This window comes from Trachypithecus francoisi, unplaced genomic scaffold, assembly GCF_009764315.1.
Source record: "Trachypithecus francoisi isolate TF-2019V2 unplaced genomic scaffold, Tfra_2.0 Contig01579, whole genome shotgun sequence".
Lineage (NCBI taxonomy): Eukaryota > Metazoa > Chordata > Mammalia > Primates > Cercopithecidae > Trachypithecus > Trachypithecus francoisi.
Window position 1 is genome coordinate 8903971 of NW_022681442.1, and position 26266 is coordinate 8930236.

General features: G+C 46.1%; 1 protein-coding gene across 1 annotated transcript in view; it reads right to left on the minus strand.

The window, feature by feature from the left end:
* The window catches only part of HTRA1 (HtrA serine peptidase 1), a 59256-nt gene that overhangs the window by 21408 nt on the left and 11582 nt on the right, over positions 1 to 26266 (minus strand). The window contains exons 2-3 of the mRNA XM_033180358.1: positions 4699 to 4798; positions 4069 to 4273 (exon numbers count right to left, since the gene is read on the minus strand). Coding sequence (XP_033036249.1) covers positions 4069 to 4273; positions 4699 to 4798 — 305 coding nt within the window. The remainder of the gene's footprint in view (positions 1 to 4068; positions 4274 to 4698; positions 4799 to 26266) is intronic.

Sequence of the window (26266 nt, forward strand, 5' to 3'; positions counted from 1 at the left end):
GCTGGACAAATAGCTGTAACTAAAGTAACTTTCCCTCCTACTTTCTTCAATACACCCCCATTATCTCTACCTTGTACTCCAGCCTGAAGAAACCAAACCGCTCTCTTTTGCTTTTTCTCTCTCCCTCTCCCCACCCCTGCCCCAAACTGCTCAGGAAAAAAAACCCGTTGGGACAAAATGCCACCACTGGATGAAAGCTCGACATATGCTGCACACTGGCAGTGGCTCATGTTAAACACATTTGGAAAGAGTTTGTAACTAAAGCTGAACTAGTTTGCCCTCAAAGCTGCTTTCTATTAACATGTTTACACGCACACTGTCCCGACTTTCTACAGCTGGGATTCCCTCCCCAGGCAGGCTGGCCACAGTCGTGGGTCCCAAGGAAAGAGGAGTTTCAGATTTGGGCAGAAGCGCAGAAAGGGATGCCCAGCTAGGGCTGCGGGTGGACACCTTCTCCCCTCCTGCTTGGAGGGAGTCAGCAAGGCCGGCAAGAGGGGGCTGCTCCGTGAGCGTCTCCCGAGAGCTCTTCCGGGTCCCAAGACTCAGCAGGCAAAGTGAGCGCACATGTGTCTGCTCAGCAGCGAGAAGCAGAAAAGGAGTCATTTGGTCACAAGCCCAGAAACATCTCTGGCAACTTCAAGCCACTGGAGTTGTGAGGGGAGCTCCAAGAACAGGAGGAAAAGCAGATATTAAACTGGACTCAGAAAGTGCAAGAACTCAGACAGTGCTGGGTCTCAAGAGCAGGGGCTACAGCAGCTTCACCATGTTAGTCTCTGTGGGTGACATCCAGCTTCACTTTGTAATTCCAGGGAGCCTCTGCTTGCCCTAACTTGGTCATGTGTCCACCCCTTGGCACCAGAGGGTAGGACACCATGACTGATGGGCCCACCTACGCTGTCCGATGACGGAGATGTGAAATGCTGGCTGCTGCTGCCAGTAAGGGGGGTAGGTGGGTGGCAAGTGGACAATGACCACAGATGTCCATGGTAATTTTTATTTCACTGAAAGTCTCAAGAATATCACATTTATAGCTGCGCACAGTGGCTCACGCCTGTAATCCCAGCACTTTGGGAAGCTGAGGCAGGTGGATCACCTGAGGTCAGGAGTTTGAGACCAGCCTGGCCAACATGGCAAAACTCTGTCTCTACTAAAAATACAAAAATTAGCCAGGCATGGTGGTGCATGCCTGTGGTCCCAGCCACTCAGGAAGCTGAGGCAGGAGAATCACTTGAGCCCTAGAGGTAGAGGTTGCAGTGAGTGGAGATGGCACCACTGCACTCCAGCCTGGGCAACAGTAAAACTCTGTCTCAAAAAATAAAAATAAAAATAAAATAAACACGTTTATGAAGGACAATGGAGGACCCTCCAGGTGAAATCAGGATGCCAGGGGAGGAGCTGGGCCCAGATGATAAGCCACGAAGCTAGTTGCTGGGCCCACGGACGCGGCAGGCAGTCTCACCAGCTTCACTGGGTTACTCTTATGTGGCTTGGGGGGAGGCTGGGCCACAGTCTCATACAACAAGGAGCCATGTAGGTGATTTTCACTCCTCAAGCACAGTTTCTGCTGGTTCTGTTCTGCCTTCTCTGTTTTCCTGATCTCTTTCATCCTCTTTGTTATCCCTAAGATGACACAAAGCAAGGCCAACCAGTGCCTCCCCCGAAATAACCCATCATCAGAACAAGGGAACAAAAGAGAAAGAGCTGGAAGAGATGCTGCTACTCTCCCTACTTTCAACTACTATCAGCAAAAAAAGCAGTTTAGTCAGTGGAAACCAGTCTTTTGTGTGGTTGTCTGCAATTTAATATCCTTTCATTTCCAATTCCATTTTGAAAAGCCACATCAGTTCAATTTTAAATTTCAAGCACCCTTTCTTGGGGGACTGGAAACACATGTCAAACAGCATGCTGCTGGCTGAAGAGCTCAACTCCCAGGACAGCAGGAGTCAGGTCAGACACACTCTGCAAAGCTTGTCTATTGAGATCGTTCGCGTCTTGCCAGGACATGCCAGGGATGACACGAGGAGACAGTCTCCACCTTGGCTCAAAATTGGAAAAGAACATCCCCCGGCCAGAAGCAGCTGCACAGTATGTGCCCACGCATTCCAAACACAAAGTTACTCAGTGGGGCGGCATCCAGGCCAGCGCCTTGCCTGCACACAGCTCATGCCCTGCTGCTGGCTGCCTCCCAAAGGCTCTGTGAGGCTGAACAGGCCCCACGCGTGGCCACAGGCTGTGCTATTCTGACTGGCTCCTTCCGGTGAGACTACCACATCCTGGATGCCTTTCTAGCAGCCTGTTCCTAAACCAGATGCACCCACCTTCCCATGGGCTGCTTAAGGTCAAGCTGTCCCATCATTCCATGGGGCCAGCCTGTATCCCTCCAGCAATAGCCATGGGCTTGGACACGTTGGGAGCAGTAGCCTGGCTGCCTTAGGAGGGCAGGGTCATGACATGTTTGCTGTGTGGTCTCAGACAGGTTACTAGACTTCTCTGAGTCCCTGTTTCTTCTTCTCTAAAATGGGGATAATACAGCTATTATGCAGATTAGGTGAAAAAGAATGAAGGCAGAGCCTGGCCCAATGATTCTGTGACCAATAAACACACTTTGAAAGATGAGTTGTTGCTAGAAATTCCACAGTGACCTAATAGAAATAACACACAACTGCAGCCTCACTCAAGGCCAGTTACACACACCGGACACAGAGCCTGTATCTACCCTGAGCCTCTTCGGCCGTGCCTGGCCACCCGGCCATAGAGAGGTTACAGGAACATCGGGGAAGGAGGGTTGTAAATGTGTTAGCTGGTGGTTTTCTGAAGACTGGCCGTAAAGGAGCCTAGGCTGGGCAACAACTTTATGCCATAAAAAGATGGAGGAGACCCAGAATCCTAACACCCAAACAGCACACGCAGAGCTGTTTCCAGAAGGAGATGTACCCAGCATGCCATCCATCAGCACAAATAGCCTGATTAATTCTACGCTTGTCTGGAATTACTCAGACCACACCCAGGTAGAGGGAGGCAAGCAGAGGGCTGGACAAGAGACCCCACCTGGCTCGGTCTCTGGTCTTTTCCTTGGCCAGAGGCAGGATTCCAACCTCCTCTGATTGTTGCCTCCATCTGAAGTCCAGAAAATTACAAGGATGCGAAGAAACTAGAAACCACGCTTTCACTGAACATGCCACACAGCAAACAAAACCTCTCTCATCGAAGTGTCGAGTGGGGGTTTTTGATGAGTCAGTAAGAAATGGATATTGTCCCAGACATGAAGACTTTGCTAAGCAAATCAACAGCAAAAATGATTGCAAAGAGAATATTTAAATAGAAAGCATTTTCAAATACAGCATTTCCCAGATTGATCTTGGTATGGCTCAGTTCTGCCCCTCCCCCCTCCAAAAAAAGCTGTATACTCAAATGATTATAATTTGGGCAAATTAGTTCAGTCAACACCCTTTTGTAGGCAAGCCACGCGCACACTAGCATACTAAAAGCTCTGAGAAGGTCTGGAAAGAAGAAATCCATTAGCTCTGTTTTAATTCAAGGTTTCCAAGACGTATAAAGTATGGAATATTGTTCTGGAACACATCTCATAATCCTGCAAAACCCCAATTTGGGAGAGCTGGTTTGTTTTCAAAGTAATTGTTGACAAGTTAAGGATGGCTCAGTCTAAACCCCAGTAAATTCTGTGTTCACTGTGAGCGCATGGCATATCTGTGGAGGATAAATAAAATCTGTGGCAACAAGGGTTGCCACAGGATCGGGAATGGGAAGGAGACTCAATTTTCACAACTTACCTACTAATTTCTTTACAAATGTATTGCTTTCTTTGATAAACATTTAAAACATTATTTTAAAAACTTGTATCTGGCTCCTTCCAGAAGCTTTCCTGAGCCCCTCCCTCTCCCACACGCCTAGGCCATACTCAGCATCTCCTCAAGGCCCTCCTGTGACTGGTTTAGACCGGCTTCAGTGCCCCCTGAGAATCAGCTACAATCAGAGAGCTCTGGCGCCTTTGCCAAGGGTGTTCCAGGGCATCTGAGAACTCACCTCTGTAGGCAAAAACATACTCACCTGGTGGTCAATTTTGATTAGTGCAATGTCTGCTTTCTCATCCACATCCTTGATTTTGGCTTCATAGGTGGCACCATTCTTCAGCTCGACTTTGACCCGGTGCTTGTTGGTCACCACGTGGGCATTTGTCACGATCAGTCCATCTTCCGACACAATAAACCCAGACCCACTAGCCACGGGCACCTCTCGTTTAGAAAACGGAAGCCTAAAATCCAAAGGAGTACACACTTAAGACGGCAGCACCTTAAAATGAACGCTTCAACACATTGATTAATGAATGGGTTCTGCAACAGCAACACACACCTAGCAATCGCTCCTTTATATATCGGGCTTAACATTTAAAAACTAAACATCCTGCCAATTTTTTGCATGCATCAAACAATTCCACTTACAAAATATTCTTAGGGAACCCCTTCAGAGCCCGAGGTTCTTTAAACATTTAGAAGGGTTAAGACTGTAGATTCATAGAGTCGAATAGGGCAAATGTTCGAAGGGAGACACACTTATCTTAAAGTAGGAAGATATTCAGTGACACTTTGACACTTTAATGTATCTCAAAAATAGCTCTCATGTTTTGCTAGTGGCGGTGAAAGCTTCAGAGGTTATAGGAAAAAGGAAGGCTCTCTTTACTTGCGAAACAATTCAATATGAACCACGGCAGGGGCGATCTTCTCCACCACGTCCGCAATAAAGTTATATTTATGGCGCAAACTATTGGGATCTTCCTGCCCTGAGAACAAAAGCAAAGAATAGATACTTAATGATACTCTGCTGTGGTCACCTAGAGAAAGACATGGGTTAGAGGAAGCCAAAATGCATGCTCAGCCTTTGAAATTCTGAAGGCGGAGTGAGCACAGTTCCCCTACCTGGGCTCAGCTGCAAATGTCCATCGAACTCCCAAGGGAACGCCCACCCAGGTAAGGCAGTCAAATCCACTCATGATAACCTCTTTGCTCAGGTTCTCTGCTCTCAATAGAGTCACCACAAAATCACCTCTGCTCTGGTGTTGAGCAGAGGCACCAGCAAATGCTTCTACCTCACACCAGCCTTTCCAAGAAGCTGATGGCCCAAGTTTTGTTGTTGTTGTTTGTTTTGTTTGTTTGTTTGTTTTCTTTTTGAGATGAAGTCACGCTCTGTTGCCCAGGCTGGAGTGCAGTGGCGCAATCTTGGCTCACTGCAACCTCCACCTCCCGGGTTCAAGCAATTCTTCTGCCTCAGCCTACTGAGTAGCTGGGATTACAGGCACCCACCACCATGCCTGACTAATTTTTGTATTTTTAGTAGAGACAGGGTTTCACCATGTTGGCCAGGCTGGTCTCGAACTCCTGACCTCAGGTGATCCACCTGCCTGAGTCTCTCAAAGTGCTAGGATTATAGGCGTGAGCCACCGCACCCAGCCAAGGGTCCCTTTGTGATGTGGTATCACCCTCTGCCTGCGTCCCTTCCCTGAGTCCCCACCATTACAAAGAAGCAACCCTCCTGAGAAACACCGCAGGAGCAAAGGAGCGCCGGGGCTTTTCTCTAGGAGAGGCTCACCAGATGGGTAGATCTGAGATTATTACGAAGAAATATGAAGGCAAAGGGGTAGCTCCTATCTTTCCCACTGACACCCCAAGGCAAGCTGAGGCCATCGTCCGTCCCCAAAACCGTTTCCACCATGCCTTAACCACGCGTTCCAACCCTGCCGGGACATCCCAGACAAAAGGCATAAGAGGTGCCTTAAGACTGTGGGTGAGAAAAAGAGAAAAATCAAATGACCGTAATGCTTTATACCTACAGTCATGCACCACATAACATTTCAGCCAACCGCGGACCACAACGTCATTGTTTTTACTGTACCTTTTCTATGTTTGGATACACAAATACTCACCATTGTTACAACTGCCTACAGTATTCAGTACAGTAACCTACTGTACAGGCATGCAGCCTAGAAATAACAGGCTCTACCATCTGGCCTAGGTGTGTAGTGGGCTATGCCATCTAGGTTTGTGTAGGTGCACTCTGGAACATTCTCACAGTGATGAAATCGCCTAACGACGCGTTTCTCAGAACGTATCCCTGTCGCTCAGTGGTGCATGATCGTTTATACTACAGTGAGTGGCCCCACGTGGTGGATGTTTCCAAAGCTACTTTCAACAAAGCTGTCACATGTCCCCATGTGAGGCTCTCACCCAGCAGGGCTAAAAGTTAGTTTCCATCAACCAGAGGCACACACCCAAGGTAACTGATTCAAAAACGGGCTGCTAGAGATTCAGAGTTCTGGGCTCCCATTTTGGCGGCACAGGTGGTGGCAGAGGCAGTCTGTCCCTGAAGTGCAGCCTTAGCCTACTACTCCGGCTCCTAATCTCTGCCACCTGCTGCTACCTCTTAACAAGTCTCTGCTCAAGCAGGCTGGAGGGCTTCCAGGCTGGTCTGCAGCTAAAAGCCATGCACCCCATTCTTGCCCCTTGGAGTAGCTCCGCGTTGCACAAGCAGGCTCCAGAGACGTGCACTCCTTTGTTAGCTGCTCGCTACGAATTGACAGGAAGCTTTTGGAAACTTTCACAGCAATTTCACATGGTAATCTTATGTCTGTTGCGTTGAAAAATGAATAACTGTGGCTTGTATTTCCTGTCTCATATTTTGTATTTTGTAGGTATTTTGTGTCTCATTTACCAATAGGCCTGTGTGCCTGCCCCTAACACACATGCACATACACACAGAGATGCACACGCACACACACACAAACTCACACATACACATTATGCATACACACCCACACACGTATGCACATAAACACACCCACACACATACACCCACACTCATACAGACTGTCACATAAACACCTATATACACTTCCACACAACTCATATACTCACAGATGTGCACATACAAAAAGAGTCACACATATATACATACAAATGCACACACACACACACACACACACACACAAAGGTGCCTCTCTCACCACTAGGGTGGCAGCCCTTCCCCAGGCTCTAGGCTGTAAGTAGAAGCTGTGAGACGTCCCAGCCCTCTTGTGACCCATCACAGTTTCATACCCAGTGGCTCCCATATCCCTACCACGCTGGGTCACCAGGGGCCACAGTAACCCAACTTGACACCATAGGGCACAGGGACATCTGGAGAACCACCTGCCTCTCCCACGCTTGCTTTCTCGGAAGTGAGAGTGCATCTGTGAACAAAGAGCCCCTTTCTGTCCTGGCCCCTGACCTCTGAGCTGCTTTATTTAAAGATTGGAATCACCTCTTTTTACATAGCATGGTTTTCTAAGGTACAGAAAAAGATCTGCAACTACTAGGAGGAATAATTTAACAAATTCAGGACAATATCATATTATTATTTTTGCTTTCAAAACCCTTTCATCAGCTGCCTTAATTTAATTTTTTCTACCTTCCTGTGGAACAGGAAAATCAGGTATCCTTCCCATATTATATATGGGGAAACTGAGGCTCGCAGACTTTAAATAACTTCTCCATGGACACTAAAATTTCTTAATAGAGAGTATAAGTAACAGGTAGATCTGGGTAAGCCCTCCCAAGCCCACAGTGTCACCAGATTTACAGCTTCTCGCTTCAACACTGGCCCCCTACAGATCTGCTACCCTCCCAGGTTTCTAGGTAGTTGCAAATAATTGGTGTGTCTCCTCGAGCACTCCAGTAGGAGGTGTAAATAAGGGAATGGAAATGTTCCTTCTGAACACAGAGCCTGGCGAACGTCACCAGAGACAGCTGTAAACAAACGCATCTGGGCTTCCTCAGACCAGCTTCCTGGGGAAAGGCCAAGAAGAGGTTTAACTCCGGCCAGGCCAGCAACACAGAGACAGCGTGGTGTTTCAGAAACTCATGAGAAGGACCATTACTAGCACCTTCCCGCTAAGGATCATAACTGACTTCCTCTTTCTGGCTTCCCGAATTAGGTATGGGAGAATCTGCCCACACCAGAGGCAAAAATGAAGATGGATTGAAGATGGATTTTGCTGGGCAGTTGCCTTCTCACACAGTCACAGAAAGTGGCTCCAGGGTCTGCCCACCAGGAAAGCAACAAGGGAGACCAAGGAGGATCTGGCCTGGCCACTGGAAGGCCCAGTTCCAGCCTCAGTCCCCTGGGCAGCCTCCATTTCCTCATCTGTAAGATGGACCAAATGCCTCTAGAATGAGCTGTGAAGTCTGCTCCAGCTCCAACCTTCTGTGATGGAATCCCTGTCTCTCCCTCTCCCCAGCGTGCTGCAGGAAGATAAAGAACATGTGAAATTTGAGATCAGGTCCAGGACTCTCCAAATTCTGTAGATGAGGAAACAGAAAGAAGGAGCAGTGGGATCACAGACCATATGACAAGCCTGACTGACAAGCCTTCGTGACGCATCTCAGATGAAAAAGCAACCATTGACTTCCATTCTTACCATTCCTGGGTGGACCAGTGGCAACAGGAAAATAGAACAGAAATAACTAAACAGAAGAAACATCAACTAACTGTTCAAAGACGGACAAAATGTCAACTGAAAGAAGAAGAAATACTTGGCTTGTCCAAATGTCATTTCAGAGTGAGGAATAAAAGTGTGTCTAAAAGCAGCTTGGTTTAGTGTTAGATTCCTGTTCCATTTAAAAGGCTCATCCATGAAACTAGATGGAGTGGCCACTGCCTGATGTTCCACAGAAACCCTGGCTGGCCCATCTGCTGTGATTTTAACTGTGGGTCAACTGTCTTCCTTCCAGAGGGGTCAGTCCCAATGGAGAATCCCCATAGATGGGCGCAGGTTGGTTCTGCCACTGCCCACTCTCCAAGGGGTTCAGGGGACAGAGGGTGGGGGCATCCAGGCCACTCAGCATGAGGAGAAGGCTGTGCACAGTATCTGGCCTCAGATGGACCAGAGTGTGACCCTCAGCATAGTGCTCACTGGCTGTGTGGCCTTGGACGTGTTACCTCACTCCTCCAAGTGTTAGCCCCTCATCCATAAAATGTGGTAACACCATCTACCTCAATGTGTTTTCTATGCTGATTTCATGATCTACTGTATATGAAATGTTTGATCAAGCCATGGCATACAATTTAGAAAGAAGAAAATCCACAGGACTGGCCACGGTGCTGCTTAGTGGCAGCTCTGCATAGGTGAAGCACGTCACACATCAGTGGCACAGCAGAGAGGTAAAGGGAGGTGTCTGGAGACCCACTCAGCCACCTCCGCTCCTCCTAACAGTGTCATCATATCACTGCGAAGGTATGATGCAGGGAAGCTGTGTGGCAGGCTGGTTTTTCCGGCCTTCACCTGTATCTCTTCTCCCTAGCTTACAAGGGTACCCCACTACAGAAAGGAGACAGGGCAAGGTCAGCAGATAATCTAGCCTGACTGCAGCCCAGGTGAGCTCTTAAACCTGACGAATCAACCAACCTGAAGAAGGCCAATGTAACGCCCTAGTAGGTAAGGACCATGCCTCCTCCCAACACTGTTCTGTTAAGCCAGAACTGAGGAAGCAGAAGGCAATGAGGATGGGAAGCCTCCAGCAAGGTCAAGGCCTGGCCCTTTTAACTGCTCCTTTATTGAACAGAAAGCTGGAACTGGCTGCCGTTCAGTAATGGACCACACAATGAGGCATGAGAAAGAAAGAAAAGGCATCGAGATTGGAAAGGAAAATGTAAAACTATCTTTATTTGCAGATGATATATATGATAGTCTATGTAGAAAAATTCTAGAAATCTATGAATATATGACTGCGTTTGTCAATGTCACAGGATAACAGGTCAATAAATAATTGCATTTCTATGTATTAGCAATAATTGGAATCAAAAATTTTAAAATATAACTATAACAGCATCAAAAATAAATATCAAATAATTAGGGAAATCTTTAACAAGATATTTGCAAGATCTGTACACTGAAAGCTACAAAACGCTATCAAAATAAAGAAGACCTAAATAAATGGGGAGAAATACCACACTTGTGGACCAGAAGATTCACTATTGTTAAGCTATCAATTTCTCACAAATTGACCCATAGATTAAGCACACTCCCAGTGAAAATTCTGAGCAGGATTTTTTGTAGAAATTCACAAACTATTTCTAAAATGTATGTGGAGAACACAGAGCCTAGACAATGCAGAGTAATTCTTCAAAAGAAAAAACTGAATGACTTATACAGTGCTACACGATTTCATTTTTAAACAGAAAAACTGAGTAACTAAGATTCGTAAAATGATAAGTTACAACAATTTATAGAGATAGATCTTTCCACTTACCTAGTAAATATTTATCATTACTGATATTTAACACAATAAATGGCCCATTAAGAGAAGCCAACATTTCCTGTAACTTTATAGTTTAAAAACTGCCAGGATTCAATCCCAATATAATAAATGATTCGTCTTCCCTCTTTATAAACTACTAGTCAAGCACACAACTTCATAAATGTTGCTTCCTTGAAGCAAATCATCCCTGGAGTTTTACACATAATACTTCTTAACAACTTTCAACAACTTCCTTCAAGGAGGAAGAAAAGAGACATATGCAGTGCAGATAAGCTTCAGTCATTATTCTCCAATATTTTATGTTACTGAAAAGAGCAAGGCATTAAGTGTTTGACATTCATTATCCCACTTAACACAATTTGTTGCAGTAAAAATGAAAATCACAGTATGGGGAGTATGAATTAAAGGATAGACTTTTATCTGTGTTTCTCTCAAAAGAATAAGCACAAAGTTGAATATGTGCTTTTTTTTTTTTTTTTTTTTTTTTGAGACAGAATCTGACTGTGTCACCCAGGCTGGAGCGCAGTGGTACAATCTCGGCTCACTGCAACCTCCGCCTCCTGGGTTCAAGTGATTCTCCTGCCTCAGCTTCCTCAGTAGCTGAGATTACAGACACACAGCACCACACCCGGCTATTTTCTGTATTTTCAGTAGAGACGGGGTTTCACCATGTTGGTCAGGCTGGTCTCGAACTTCCGACCTTGTGATCCACCCGCCTCACCCAAAGTGCTGGGACTACAGGTGTCAGCCACCATGCCTGGCCGAATATGTGCTTTATTTTATTTTTATTTTTTTATTTTTTATTTTTTTTATTATACTTTAAGTTCTAGGGTACATGTGCATGACGTTTATATCATGTATAACTCCCCAATGCAATCCCTCCCTCCTCCCCCCTCCCCATGATAGGCCCCAGTGTGTGATGTTCCCCTTCCCGAGTCCAAGTGATCTCATTGTTCAGTTCCCACCTATGAGTGAGAACATGCGGTGTTTGGTTTTCTCTTCTTGTGATAGTTTGCTAAGAATGATGGTTTCCAGCTGCATCCATGTCCCTACAAAGGACGCAAACTCATCCTTTTTGATGGCTGCATAGTATTCCATGGTGTATATGTGCCACATTTTCTTAATCCAGTCTGTCACAGATGGACATTTGGGTTGATTCCAAGTCTTTGCTATTGTGAATAGTGCCGCAATAAACATACGTGTGCATGTGTCTTTGTAGTAGAGTAATTTATAATCCTTTGGGTATATACCCAGTAGTGGGATGGCTGGGTCATATGGTACATCTAGTTCTAGATCCTTGAGGAATCGCCATACTGTTTTCCATAATGGTTGAACTAGTTTACAATCCCACCAACAGTGTAAAAGTGTTCCTATTTCTCCACATCCTCTCCAACACCTGTTGTTTCCTGACTTCTTAATGATTGCCATTCTAACTGGTGTGAGATGGTATCTCATTGTGGTTTTGATTTGCATTTCTCTGATGGCGAGTGATGATGAGCATTTTTTCATGTGTCTGTTGGCTGTATGGATGTCTTCTTTTGAGAAATGTCTGTTCATATCCTTTGCCCACTTTTTGATGGGGTTGTTTGTTTTTTTCTTGTATATTTGTTTGAGTTCTTTGTAGATTCTGGATATTAGCCCTTTGTCAGATGAGTAGGTTGCAAAAATTTTTCCATTCTGTAGGTTGCCTGTTCACTCTGATGGTAGTTTCTTTAGCTGTGCAAAAGCTCTTTAGTTTAATTAGATCCCATGTGTCAATTTTGCTTTTGCTGCCGTTGCTTTTGGTGTTTTAGACATGAAGTCCTTGCCCATGCCTATGTCCTGAATGGTACTACCTAGATTTTTTCTAGGGTTTTTATGGTATTAGGTCTAACATTTAAGTCTCTAATCCATCTTGAATTAATTTTCGTATAAGGGGTAAGGAAAGGATCCAGTTTCAGCTTTCTACTTATGGCTAGCCAATTTTCCCAGCACCATTTATTAAATAGGGAATCCTTTCCCCATTTCTTGTTTCTCTCAGGTTTGTCAAAGATCAGATGGCTGTAGATGTGTGGTATTATTTCTGAGGACTCTGTTCTGTTCCATTGGTCTATATCTCTGTTGTGGTACCAGTACCATGCTGTTTTGGTTACTGTAGCCTTGTAGTATAGTTTGAAGTCAGGTAGCGTGACGCCTCCAGCTTTGTCCTTTTGACTTAGGATTGTCTTGGCAATGCGGGCTCTTTTTTGGTTCCATATGAACTTTAAAGCAGTTTTTTCCAATTCTGTGAAGAAAGTCATTGGTAGCTTGATGGGGATGGCATTGAATCTATAAATCACCTTGGGCAGTATGGCCATTTTCACGATATTGATTCTTCCTATCCATGAGCATGGTATGTTCTTCCATTTGTTTGTGTCCTCTTTGATTTCACTGAGCAGTGGTTTGTAGTTCTCCTTGAAGAGGTCCTTTACATCCCTTGTAAGCTGGATTCCTAGGTATTTTATTCTCTTTGAAGCAATTGTGAATGGAAGTTCATTCCTGATTTGGCTCTCTGCTTGTCTGTTACTGGTGTATAAGAATGCTTGTGATTTTTGCACATTAATTTTGTATCCTGAGACTTTGCTGAAGTTGCTTATCAGCTTAAGGAGATTTTGGGCTGAGATGATGGGGTTTTCTAAATATACAATCATGTCATCTGCAAACAGGGACAATTTGACTTCTTCTTTTCCTAACTGGATACCCTTGATTTCTTTCTCTTGCCTGATTGCCCTAGCCAGAACTTCCAACACTATGTTGAATAGGAGTGGTGAGAGAGGGCATCCCTGTCTTGTGCCAGTTTTCAAAGGGAATTTTTCCAGTTTTTGCCCATTCAGTATGATATTAGCTGTGGGTTTGTCATAAATAGCTCTTATTATTTTGAGGTACGTTCCATCAATACCAATTTATTGAGCGTTTTTAGCATAAAGGGCTGTTGAATTTTGTCAAAAGCCTTTTCTGCATCTATTGAGATAATCATGTGGTTCTTGTCTTTGGTTCTGTTTATATGCTGGATTACGTTTATTGATTTGCGAATGTTGAACCAGCCTTGCATCCCAGGGATGAAGCCCACTTGATCATGGTGGATAAGCTTTTTGATGTGCTGCTGAATCCGGTTTGCCAGTATTTTATTGAGGATTTTTGCATCGATGTTCATCAGGGATATTGGTCTAAAATTCTCTTTTTTTGTTGTGTCTCTGCCAGGCTTTGGTATCAGGATGATGTTGGCCTCATAAAAAGAGTTAGGGAGGATTCCCTCTTTTTCTATTGATTGAAATAGTTTCAGAAGGAATGGTACCAGCTCCTCCTTGTACCTCTGGTAGAATTCAGCTGTGAATCCATCTGGTCCTGGACTTTTTTGGTGGGTAGGCTATTAATTGTTGCCTCAATTTCAGAGCCTGCTATTGGTCTATTCAGGGATTCAACTTCTTCCTGGTTTAGTCTTGGGAGAGTGTAAGTGTCCAGGAAATTATCCATTTCTTCTAGATTTTCTAGTTGATTTGCGTAGAGGCATTTATAGTATTCTCTGATGGTTGTTTGTATTTCTGTGGGGTCGGTGGTGATATCCCCTTTATCATTTTTTATTGCGTCTATTTGATTCTTCTCTCTTTTCTTCTTTATTAGTCTTGCTAGCGGTCTGTCAATTTTGTTGATCTTTTCAAAAAACAACTCCTGGATTCATTGATTTTTTGGAGGGTTTTTTGTGTCTCTATCTCCTTCAGTTCTGCTCTGATCTTAGTTATTTCTTGCCTTCTGCTAGCTTTTGAATGTGTTTGCTCTTGCCTCTCTAGTTCTTTTAATTGTGATGTTAGAGTGTCAATTTTAGATCTCTCCTGCTTTCTCTTGTGGGCATTTAGTGCTATAAATTTCCCTCTACACACTGCTTTAAATGTGTCCCAGAGATTCTGGTATGTTGTATCTTTGTTCTCATTGGTTTCAAAGAACATCTTTATTTCTGCTTTCATTTCGTTATGTACCCAGTAGTCATTCAGGAGCAGGTTGTTCAGTTTCCATGTAGTTGAGCGGTTTTGATTGAGTTTCTTAGTCCTGAGTTCTAGTTTGATTGCACTGTGGTCTGAGAGACAGTTTGTTATAATTTCTGTTCTTGTACATTTGCTGAGGAGTGCTTTACTTCCAATTATGTGGTCAATTTTGGAATAAGTGCGATGTGGTGCTGAGAAGAATGTATATTCTGTTGATTTGGGGTGGAGAGTTCTATAGATGTCTATTAGGTCCGCTTGGTGCAGAGATGAGTTCAATTCCTGGATATCCTTGTTAACTTTCTGTCTCGTTGATCTGTCTAATGTTGACAGTGGAGTGTTGAAGTCTCCCATTATTATTGTATGGGAGTCTAAGTCTCTTTGTAGGTCTCTAAGGACTTGCTTTATGAATCTGGGTGCTCCTGTATTGGGTGCATAGATATTTAGGAGAGTTAGCTCTTCCTGTTGAATTGATCCCTTTACCATTATGTAATGGCCTTCTTTGTCTCTTTTGATCTTTGATGGTTTAAAGTCTGTTTTATCAGAGACTAGGATTGCAACCCCTGCTTTTTTTGTTCTCCATTTGCTTGGTAGATCTTCCTCCATCCCTTTATTTTGAGCCTATGTATGTCTCTGCATGTGAGATGGGTCTCCTGAATACAGCAGACTGATGGGTCTTGACTCTTGATCCAGTTTGCCAGTCTGTGTCTTTTAATTGGAGCATTTAGTCCATTGACATTTAAGGTTAATATTGTTATGTGTGAACTTGATCCTGTCATTATGATATTAACTGGTTATTTTGCTCGTTAGTTGATGCAGTTTCTTCCTAGCTTCGATGGTCTTTACATTTTGGCATGTTTTTGCAATGGCTGGTACCGGTTGTTCCTTTCCATGTTTAGGGCTTCCTTCAGGGTCTCTTGTAAGGCAGGCCTGGTGGTGACAAAATCTCTAAGCATTTGCTTATCTGTAAAGAATTTTATTTCTCCTTCACTGATGAAGCTTAGTTTGGCTGGATATGAAATTCTGGGTTGAAAATTCTTTTCTTTAAGAACGTTGAATATTGGCCCCCACTCTCTTCTGGCTTGTAGAGTTTCTGCCGAGAGGTCTGCTGTTATTCTGATGGGCTTCCCTTTGTGGGTAACCCGACCTTTCTCTCTGGCTGCCTTAAGATTTTTTCTTCATTTCAACTTTGGTGAATCTGGCAATTATGTGTCTTGGAGTTGCTCTTCTGGAGGAGTATCTTTGTGGCGTTCTCTGTATTTCCTGAATTTGAATGTTGGCCTGCCCTACTAGGTTGGGGAAGTTCTCCTGGATGATATCCTGAAGAGTGTTTTCCAACTTGGTTCCATTTTCCCCCTCACTTTCAGGCACCCCAATCAGACGTAGATTTGGTCTTTTTACATAATCCCATACTTCTTGCAGGCTTTGTTCATTTCTTTTTCTTCTTTTTTCTTTTGGTTCTCTTCTCGCTTCATTTCATTCATTTGATCCTCAATCGCTGATACTCTTTCTTCCAGTTGATCGAGTCGGTTACCGAAGCTTGTGCATTTGTCACGTATTTCTCGTGTCATGGTTTTCATCTCTGTCATTTCGTTTATGATCTTCTCTGCATTAATTAGTCTAGCTGTCAATTCTTCCACTTTTTTTTCAAGATTTTTAGTTTCTTTGCGCTGGGTACGTAATTCCTCCTTTAGCTCTGAGAGGTTTGATGGACTGAAGCCTTCTTCTCTCATCTCGTCAAAGTCATTCTCTGACCAGCTTTGATCCGTTGCTGGCGATGGGCTGCGCTCCTTTGCAGGGGGAGATGCGCTCTTATTTTTTGAATTTCCAGCTTTTCTGCCCTGCTTCTTCCCCATCTTTGTGGTTTTATCTGTCTCTGGTCTTTGATGATGGTGACGTACTGATGGGGTTTTGGTATAGGTGTCCTTCCTGTTTGATAGTTTTCCGTCTGACAGTCAGAAGGAGTGTCTGTTGGTCTGTTGGAGATTGCTTGAGGTCCACTCCAGACCCTGTTTGCCTGGGTATCAGCAGCAGAGGTTGCCGAAGATAGAATATTGCTGAACAGCGAGTGTACCTGTCTGATTCTTTCTTTGGAAGTTTCCTCTCAGGGGTGATGCCACCCTGTGAGGTGTGGGGTGTCAGACTGCCCCTAGTGGGGGATGTCTCCCAGCTAGGCTACTCAGGGGTCAGGGACCCACCTGAGCAGGCAGTCTGTCCGTTCTCAGATCTCAACCTCCGCGTTAGGAGATCCACGGCTCTCCCCAAAGCTGTCAGACAGAGTCGTTCGGGTCTGCAGCGGCCCCGCTCTTTCCCCTAATGGACTGCAGCTGTGCGCTGTCCGCAGAGGTAGAGTCTACAGAGACAGGCAGGCTTCCTTGAGCTGCTGTGAGCTCCACCCAGTTCGAGCTTCCCAGCGGCTTTGTTTACCTACTTAAGCCTCAGCAATGGCGGGCGCCCCTCCCCCAGCCTCGCTGCTGCCTTGCGGATAGATCGCCGCAGACGGCTGTGTTAGCAGTGAGGGAGGCTCCGTGGGCGTGGGACCCTCCCGGCCAGGTGTGGGATATATTCTCCTGGTGTGCCTGTTTCCTTAAAGCGCAGTATTGGGGTGGGAGTTACCCGATTTTCCAGGTGTTGTGTGTCTCAGTTCCCCTGGCTAGGAAAAGGGATTCCCTTCCCCCTTGCGCTTCCAGGTGAGGCGATGCCTCGCCCTGCTTCAGCTCACGCTGGTCAGGCTGCAGCAGCTGACCCGCACCAATTGTCCGGCACTCCCTAGAGAGATGACCCCAGTACCTCAGTTGAAAATGCAGAAATCACCGGTCTTCTGTGTCACTTGCGCTGGGAGTTGGAGACTGGAGCTGTTCCTATTCGGCCATCTTGAATATGTGCTTTAAATACATCAAAATGTATGCTGCTTTCATCTTTAAGGCAAAAATGCCAGGTAAAGACTAGATCTGAGGCAGGAAGAAGCCAGAATCATGTCCTTATGGTTCTAATGCCATGGTTCCCATAGTCTGCCCCAAGAGACCCCAGAGTGCCACAGAAAATTCATTGATATTTCAGGTTTTCTGGGGAAATACAGTGATATGGGATCACTGTTAGACACCTTGTAAACTAACTCTAGACCAATCATAGTTTTGAAATCAGATCACACTACATCTCTTTTCATGAGTCCATATGAAGCTGGATTTCTGGCAGTCACTGTGATAAAAAGAATGTACCACACAAAAATCAGTGTTGAACTGGAAATGGGGATGGTGGTGTCCAAACTGATTCCAAGATTTGAAAGGTCATGTGACACCCAACAGGTGCACATATCCCATTCATAAGTAATCATGCTTATTGAATAGAGAAATTAAAATGTCTTTTTTTAATGACCACTGTGCTGTAGGGACACAAATAGTTATGAAATTGTTTGGATCTCACTAATTGATCAACAGAACTGTTGGGTATTTTTGGGCCTTACTGAGGACCATGAAGAAATGACTGCACTACTGTATTCGTCCATTTTCACACTGCTGATAAAGACATACCTGAGACTGGGTGATTTACAAAAGAAAGAGGTTTAATTGGACTTACAGTTTCACGTGAATGGGGAAGCCTCACAATCATGACAGAAGGCAAGGAGGAGCAAGTCACACCTTACATGGATGGCAGAAGGCAGAGAGAGCTTGTGCAGGGAAACTTCCTTTACAAAGCCATCAGATCTTGGGAGACTTATTCACTATCATGAGAACAGTGCAGGAAAGACCTGCCCCCATGATTCAATTACCTCCCACCGGGTCCCTCCCACAACATGTAGGAATTCAAGATGAGATTTGGGTGAGGACACAACCAAACCATATCAACTACTAAAGGTGCCACCAACCATGACAGTTTGGGAGCCTGACGCTCTTGGGCTCTCTCCAGTGGTTGGGTCTGAATCCCTGCATAGGTACAAGGAGCAGAAGTGGATAGACAGCAAACATCCACAAAACTTCAGAATGGAGCCCTCCATCTGCCCTGTGAGGGGCCCTAGCAAAGTGCTATCATCACGGCTTGTAGAGAGTATGTAGAATTGAAAGAGTGAAGCTGCAGCTGGTTGAGGCCACGGTCTCCTGCCCTCTGTCACACATCTATCCCATCAGGGTGGCTGCCGGCATTTGGGGGAAGAGGCTAAGGGAAAAGTAAAACTGGATAATCATTTTGTTTGGGTTAAATGAGATACATTTGTGTGCTTTGAAGTCCCTTCTGTGTCTAGTTAAATTGCTGTGTCTATCCTGCTATATGTGCGGTCTCCAGGGACACCCTACTGCTCACCCTGCTGGTTCCCCTGGTGCAGGCCAGAGGTTGTACAGAAGACAGTGAGTGTGTGGGTAGCAGAAAAATATTGACTTGATTATAATAATAATCCAAAAAATAATAAAAGTAATAATAAATTATTCTATTTTCTCTTTAGGAAATTATTACAAAAGCATTGTCACATGAAAAGGTGAGCAGAGTTCACAGCCAAAAAATTGAGGAGGAGACAGGGACATTTTCGAGATGAAGGAGTGTTCAGCAGTTAGCTTTTTTTAATCTTGTTTTTCTGGATTTTGTGATGTTTGCAGTATTTGTATATTTTCTGAAATTTGTCATTTTGGGCATTTTCTCTTTTCAATCTATATAAATAATAGTTTCATCCCTAATGTTATATTCATAATTTTGAGGGTTTTTTTTTCTTGAAGAGGATATCCTGAATTGTACAAGTTTCAGATTCCATAAAACCTGGACCTGCCAGTGGGAGAAGGTACCAATTCCTGCTCAGGTGGCAGTTCCCACTGTCCCTCGTCCTCCCACCACCTCCCTCCAGAGCACAGAGCTGGCTCCCAGCTTGAGGGGCACTCACGCCATGCCAGCAGGACACCAGAGCTACACCTGTAGGACACACTGCCTCGGCCAGACAGCTAGCAGGGACCCTCAGTCACCAACACTCCATGGCCAGCATGGGGGCTTCACTTTAGGGGACCAAGGCAGCTTTCCCTGGCATTCCCATTAGACTCCCAGGCCAGCTCTCTCCCCACACTGGCCAGCAGCTAACCCAGGTGTGCCAACCCCCTTCATTGTCCCTGCATGGGACCCTGGGGCCCTGTCCCCATTTTTGGCTCTGTCTCTTGTCCCTTCTCCCTGCAGAGCTTCCTGCCCTCGCCTGCCCGGATGTGGCAACTTGGGTTCATAAACGCAGAGCATCTGGGATGGGTGGGAACACCAAATTGTACTCCAACCCACACACATTCCCCGTGGGGCCAGCCACCCTAAGGAAGGTCACATCTTTTGGCTCTAAGTTAATGCCTCCATGCCCACTTCTGCCCCTTACAGCCGTGTGACTTCAGACCGTGCCTGTCCCTGCTTGAGCCTCAGTCCCCCTTTCTGTAACACGGAGCTAATATCACCGACTCCACAGGGCTTGGGAGTCCTAGATGAGATTGCACATAAAGCACTAAATATCATGCCCCATCTTCAAGGCCAAGGCCACCTGGGTTACCATCTCCCAGCTCTCAGACCAGAGCCAGGTCTCCACATCCCTCCCAGGTACATTTCAACACCTCCAAGTGGCTCTTCTCAAGCTTCTGAAGCTTCCAAGAATCCCACTCTGCGCTAATTCAGGCAGGCCTCACCTCTGTCTTCAGTGTCTCCCCCTAACTGACAATGCCACTTTGGGGTACATAAACTTCCTGCAGGATCCCCACAGCCATCTCCATCTCCTCGGGCCCACGATTACCTCTCATTTGCCATGTGGCACTGATTCCTCCACTCTCCCCAGAACTCCTTAATGCACACTCCCACCCTGCGGACCTCTCCCCACATCTCCAAAGTGCTTCACCCCATCTGCCTGCATTCATGCCTCTTTTCCTTCCGGCCTGGATGATCTCATTCTCCTCCCCACCAGCTAGTCAAATCCCACCCAACCTTCAATGTTGGCAATAAAATAATATTATCAATAAGAATAACAGGACCTATTTATTGTATAGCATCTACTATATGTCAAGCCCAATAATAGGCACAAATATTATCTCTAATTTTTCCTGCAAGCATGCAGGGTGCATCTTATCACCAGTCTACAGAAAGATGAAAAAAACAAGGATCAGAGAATTAAATCATGTTGCCCAAAGCCTCAGAGCTGGCGAGTGGCAAAAGCGAGAGCCTGACCCCATCTGTCTGGCTCCCAGGCTGGCCTCCCTCCTTGATCCCCGCCTTCTCAGCCAGCCTCCAGCCCCCTGCAGCCCACATCATTGTGGGAACATGCTTCACACTTTGTGAGATCAGGGCCAGGACGCAGGATTAACAATCTAACCTTCCCTTCCAGCCAGAACAATCCCGCCTTCCAATTTCTCAGCAGAGTTGATAAGTAGAGCTAATTTGGAAAACAGAACGCAGTGTATTCGAGGGAAAAGAAATGAATCCTCCTTTATTCACAGGGAACAGCATGTTCCCAAAATTCAAATCAGTTGTAAGAGCAGATTGATCCAATCAATGGCATTTTAATGCACTGTCCTAGATACAAGACTAGCTACATAATATGCAGTGCCCAGTGCGAAATGAGTATGTGGGGCCCTTTGTTCAAAAATTATTAAGACTCCCAAGAGAGCAAGAGCAGAGCATTAAAACAGGTGCGGCACCCTTCTGAACACGGGGCAATGTGTGACTGCATTACAAATTCATTTAATACCCAAAATCCAGATTTAGCACAGAAAAGCATCTCAGGAGCTGCTCCGGTGCTACTGGAGATGCTGCCTTAATCTGGTCAAACCCAGGAGCCCAGGAGCAGTCTGCAGGGGCTGACACAGTCCCCTACCTGCAGGGAGGCAAGGTAGCCATCCTCCCTGCAATGCCAGAACAGTGCAGACTCCAGCCAAGGCAAGCTGTGCAGCCCAGGCAAGCCCCTCATGCTGACGCTTCCTCACATTTACATTCTAATGTCTCTCCCAGCTTGCAAATCACTTGTGACTCTTCACCTGATTTCCTCTACTTTAAATACCAGCAAAGGTACTCCTACTTTAAAGATTACAAATAAGAATACAACCCAGTAACAACAATTGCCAGGATCCCCGGGAAAGGATGAGATGTGAAGACAGAAACTCAGCCAAAAATATGGCTGGCTTGGGCCAGTGTCTGCTCACCAGGATGGAGGCCGGGATGAGCTAAGAAACTGGGCAGGTCCGTCAGCAGCAGCTCATCCGCTTCCCCTGTCCCAGCCTCCCTTCCTTCTGCCATGTGGGTTTGGGCAAAGTGACAAGAAAATAAAAGTTCTTTCAAAGGCAAGAGCACAAAATGCATCATGCAGAGGCTGGAAACTAAGGCCCATGGATAGCACGTTCCATCCTCACTTGAAAAGCCAGGCAGCAACCTCCCGACCATGTAAGGACAAGGAGAAGTAACTGTCCAGGAGACTGCCTGCTGGGCCCCCGCTGCTATATGCTCAAAGTCCTGCCCTAAAGCCTGGGACATTTCTCCTGGTCGCCTGCAGACACACTGCCACTCTCTCTGGCAAGGCTGCTAGACACCAGTCAGAAACTGTAAATAAAGAAGGCCAGCACCGCAGGCCTCCAGTGCGGTGTCAGGAGAACTTGAAATAATCTCTGGGAATGGCTCAGTGAAGTCTGGGACTCACTCCTCAGCTGCCATCAGTACTTTCCCAGCCCAGCAACCCCGCAGGAGTGAGGTCCAGCCTCGGGGCCCCAGCCTCCAGGCGCCAGCAGCTTTTGGGAGGTCCAAAATCCAGTCACACTCAGAACTTCCTGGGGTGTACGTCGGGGGTACATGCTGGAGGCTTCATCTTCACCTTTATGCTGTCTGAGGGGCTCATCATATATTTCTTTGGCATCCCCTTCAGCCCCGAGCATGGCTAGATTAAAAGTAACTACAAAGAGGCTACTTGCTGAATAAATAAATCCAGAACCAAATCCAGGTGGGACTCCTAGGAGAAAATGACACACCGGGAAACTTATCGGCAAGTGCCTGGGGCCACTCTCATCCACTTGGTTCCGCTCACAGCTCAGCACCTTTACAGAGAAGCGGGGGAGAGCGAATGCAGTCAAGGCTGGATGCAAGCTCAACCATCCCTCTAGTGCTCCTCTCACTTCCCAGCGGAAGGCCCCCCAACCTGCATTTGTGATGGGGCAGGGGTGCAACAGCAGAGACAAAGCAGAAAGAATGCAAGGACTGCAGGCCCAGGGCAACTGGGACCAAGTGCCTGCAAACAGCCAGTCTCTGGGTGGCAGAAAGAAAGGACCTGGAATATTGATCTTTACACTGAATGCAGGGTCCTCACCGCTGAACTTTAGCTGTCAGGACTGGAATGTGGGCTCCACCCCTCTGGACAAGCCACAGGCACCTGAGGGCAAGTCGGACGCCTGCAGCAGGTGTGAGTAGGCCTGTCCAGACAGGAGCCAGATGGAGGCAGGTGGTTAACTAACCTGATGCTGTGCAGCTGGGGAGAGGGGCTGGTCCACGTTCAGGAGGCCAAGGATGACTTTTCCCTAAGAAAAACTCCCTTTGTGAGGTTTCTCGCTGAATTTGAGAATGATCCTGAGAAGCACAAGGGGAGCAGGCAGAGGAGTGGGGAGAGACAGCACGTGGGCTGCATTTAAATGAGCCGTGAACTGCAGAGAAACACAGAGCGCTTCCTCTTCCTCCAGGGAACGTGGACTATGTTCTCTCAGAGGGTCAGGAGAGAAATCAATTTTAAAAGGTTCCTAATGGCCAATGAGGCATGAAGCGAAAGGAGATGGGGCCTCCTGTCTGCAAGAGGGGTTGCCTGGGGAAAGAAAAAGCAGCATGTATGGCCCAGCGAATGCAGCAAAGCTGCCCCAGAACACACATTTCTTTCCCAAGTTTTCAGTTTGAGTGGCTGCATGCTGTCTGCCCCGCTCCATTAAATTCCAAGGAAACTTGTCAGCCACGGCTCCAGCCCAGAGCCCGGCCCAGCACTGGTCTGGGGCATGGAAGCAGCAGAAACAGAAGTGAGACCTTGCACATTCCGGGAAACCAGACCCCCATTCTAATCGCTGCTGCTGGTACTGCACATTCCAGGGCGCCGGGGACATGGGCGCAGAGGGGCCTGTGCTACTGGATTTCCTCGAACTCTGCAGAGAAAATGCACAGGAAAGACAGTGGCATTGCTAAGTGGCAGCACAGGCAGCCAGCTGAGGTCTAAAGGAAACCTGAAACCCTATGCACCATCAGGGCCACTGTCTGCAAATCCAAGGAAAGCCAGCCTTTGGTGTCTCCCACGGCCAATGGCCCTCAGACCTATTCTTGTTAAAATACACTGAATTCACAAGCAGGAATTATTATTTGTCTAAAAAGGTTAAAATTTGAATGATGAATGACCACGCTCTGTCTTTTGTATAGAAATAAATGAAATTCAGGAGAGTTTCGTGTGCCTTCTTTCTTTCCTTTTAATGAATCAAGGAGGAAGAGGTGGGGGAGCCGGGAGCCTGTCCTCAACTTTCAGTCCACATTGGCACTTCCAAGTGTTGGCAACCCTTCGCTTTCCGGGACAGTCTCCCAGACGGCTCCAAGTGGGAAAAGCTTGCCGGACGCCAGACCTCAGGCTGCTCCCCCGTCTTGCATGTCCCGGGTGCCTTCAGCAGTAACTGTTGCAGGGGCTGGGCCAAGACTACAGCAGATGGTGCCTGGAAAAGTCTGTGGCAGGTGAAGTGAAGGAGGAAGACTTACCCAAACAAGGCTAAGACGGTCTCTCTCAAATAGAGCAGATTCGAAATGCGCTTTCGGGGGGCACTTGGCCAGCTGGCTGTGAACCCCTCTCTGTGCTGTCAGTCACAAGCACAGCCTAGATCTGCATCTTTGGCTTTACTGGGAAAAGATGCTTTTTCCAGAACAACTATGTTGTTGTTTATGTTGTCTATGTTTAAAGGCGCCTGGCATTGAAAATCACTTTTCAGACTCACTGGTGGGAAAAAAAAAAAAAAAATCGTGTTTTTCAGTCCTTGCTTGGATCTATGGTGAGTGCTTGGGTTTGATCAGTGCTGTTACATTTGATAGTCTTTTCTGGCCTATTTTATGTATTAGGGAAATGCTTCCAATCAATTCCACTGCACAATTTTTTTTTTTCAGATGCCTCCTGAATGCCCAACATGATGTATCTATTATTATCTTCAGGGAAACAGCTGACTGCTCAGTTCACAAAAACACCATTAACTTTCCTCTTGATAAGCGTCTGGCTCCAGTCCTGACCTTCGCAGATTTCTCAGCTGGGTTCGCTTCCTGCGCTGACTCCTCAACATAAGTTGTTATGTCTGGAGCTGCCGGGGCTGTTCAGTCTCCCCAGCCCCCCAGCCTCTGGCCGCAGGCTGGGAGGCAGTGCCCACCAGGGTTGAGTCTGCCCCCCTGGTGCAGGCGGAGGGCCTGGGGCTGCAGAGGGGCAGAAGAGACGGGAGGGAGGGAGGTGACAGTGAACGAGCCCCTGTATCAAGGAAGAGGCCAGTTCTTCCAAGCAATACCCAGCACCCATGCGACGGGAACTTGTGAAACAGAGACAGACACCAGAAGGAAGCTTCGGCTCAAATAAGAAATGAAAAGTGGTCCCGGACCCAAAACAAGCCACTTCCCCTTCCTGGGCCTCACTTACCTCAGTGGTAAGATGAGGGGGTAGGCTAGACGGTTTCCGAAATCCTTTCCAGCTCCAAAGAAGTTCTGTGATCTAATAAATGTGAAAAGTGCATTTCCTCATGTTTTCCCTTCAGTGCGTAATCCCCATCCATATGGAATATTCTTGGTTTTAATGCTGGCTTCCTGAGTCAGGTGCTACAGTTTCTTCCAATGGAACTAGTCAGTATCACCTGTGCGTTTAGACTTTCACAGTGACCTTCCGGGCTGAAATTAGGATTCCCCATCAGGGAGGGGAGATAAAATAGAAGTCTGGTCTCCCTGTATCCATAAAAAGGCATATTTTTAATTATAAAATGGAATGAAATAATGATCCATGCTACAATGTGGACAACCTTGAAAACATTATGCTAAGAGTCAGAGGCAGTTACGTATTGTTTGATTCCATTTATATGAAATGTCCAGAATAAGCCAATTCATAGAAACAGAAGATGAACCGGTGGTTGCCTAGGGCTGGACAGAGGAGAAGTATAGGGTGGCTACGAATGGATACGGGGTTTGTTTTTAGGGTGAAGAAAGTGTTCTGGAGTTGGTAGTGATAGGTGCATGACTGTGAATACATAAGAACAGCAAATTGTACACTTGGGGTAAACTTTATAGTATGTAAATTATCTCTCAATTAAGCTGTTTTAAAAACAAAAATAATAATGTTCTTTGTTTCTTTTTACTTTTTTAATGTGACTACTAGAAAATAATTTTGTATATGCAGCTCCTGTTATACTTCTGCCTATGTGTACAAAACATTTGAATAAATATTTTCATCACTTTTCAAAACAGACCAAATCAGTCTGGCCTCCTCCCGCATCCTGGACAGAGCTGGCATCTGAGAGGCTTACTGCAGCGAGCCCTGGGCTGGGCTTCCTGAGACCTGGGCTCTCTGTCACCTCCTAGTTTGTGACCTCCAGCCTTCAGGTTGCCTCACTGGTCCCAGGCTGCTCGCCTGAGACGCAGGTGTTGGAAGGACAAGCTGACAACCACCCGAGCCCCTCCCAGGTGAGACTGCCTGTGATCACAACTCAACCAGGTAGAACCAAATTTGAAAAGTGCTCATTATTCTACCCCAAATATTGCTCAACTCTTAAGAGCAATCAACCTGAGAATAAAAGTAACCTGTAAGACCAAAAATGCAATCTAACAGGGAGCAGAATGGCTGGGGTTTGGCACCATCCTCTTCCATTATTCCTGAAGGATTGCTTTTGGGATAATTTCTTTCAGTGACTTACGAGGTTGAAACTCTAGAGCTGATGGCAACAAATATGGCTACAACCTTTCTGGAAAATAATTTGGCAATTTATACCAGAACCATAAAAATTCTGT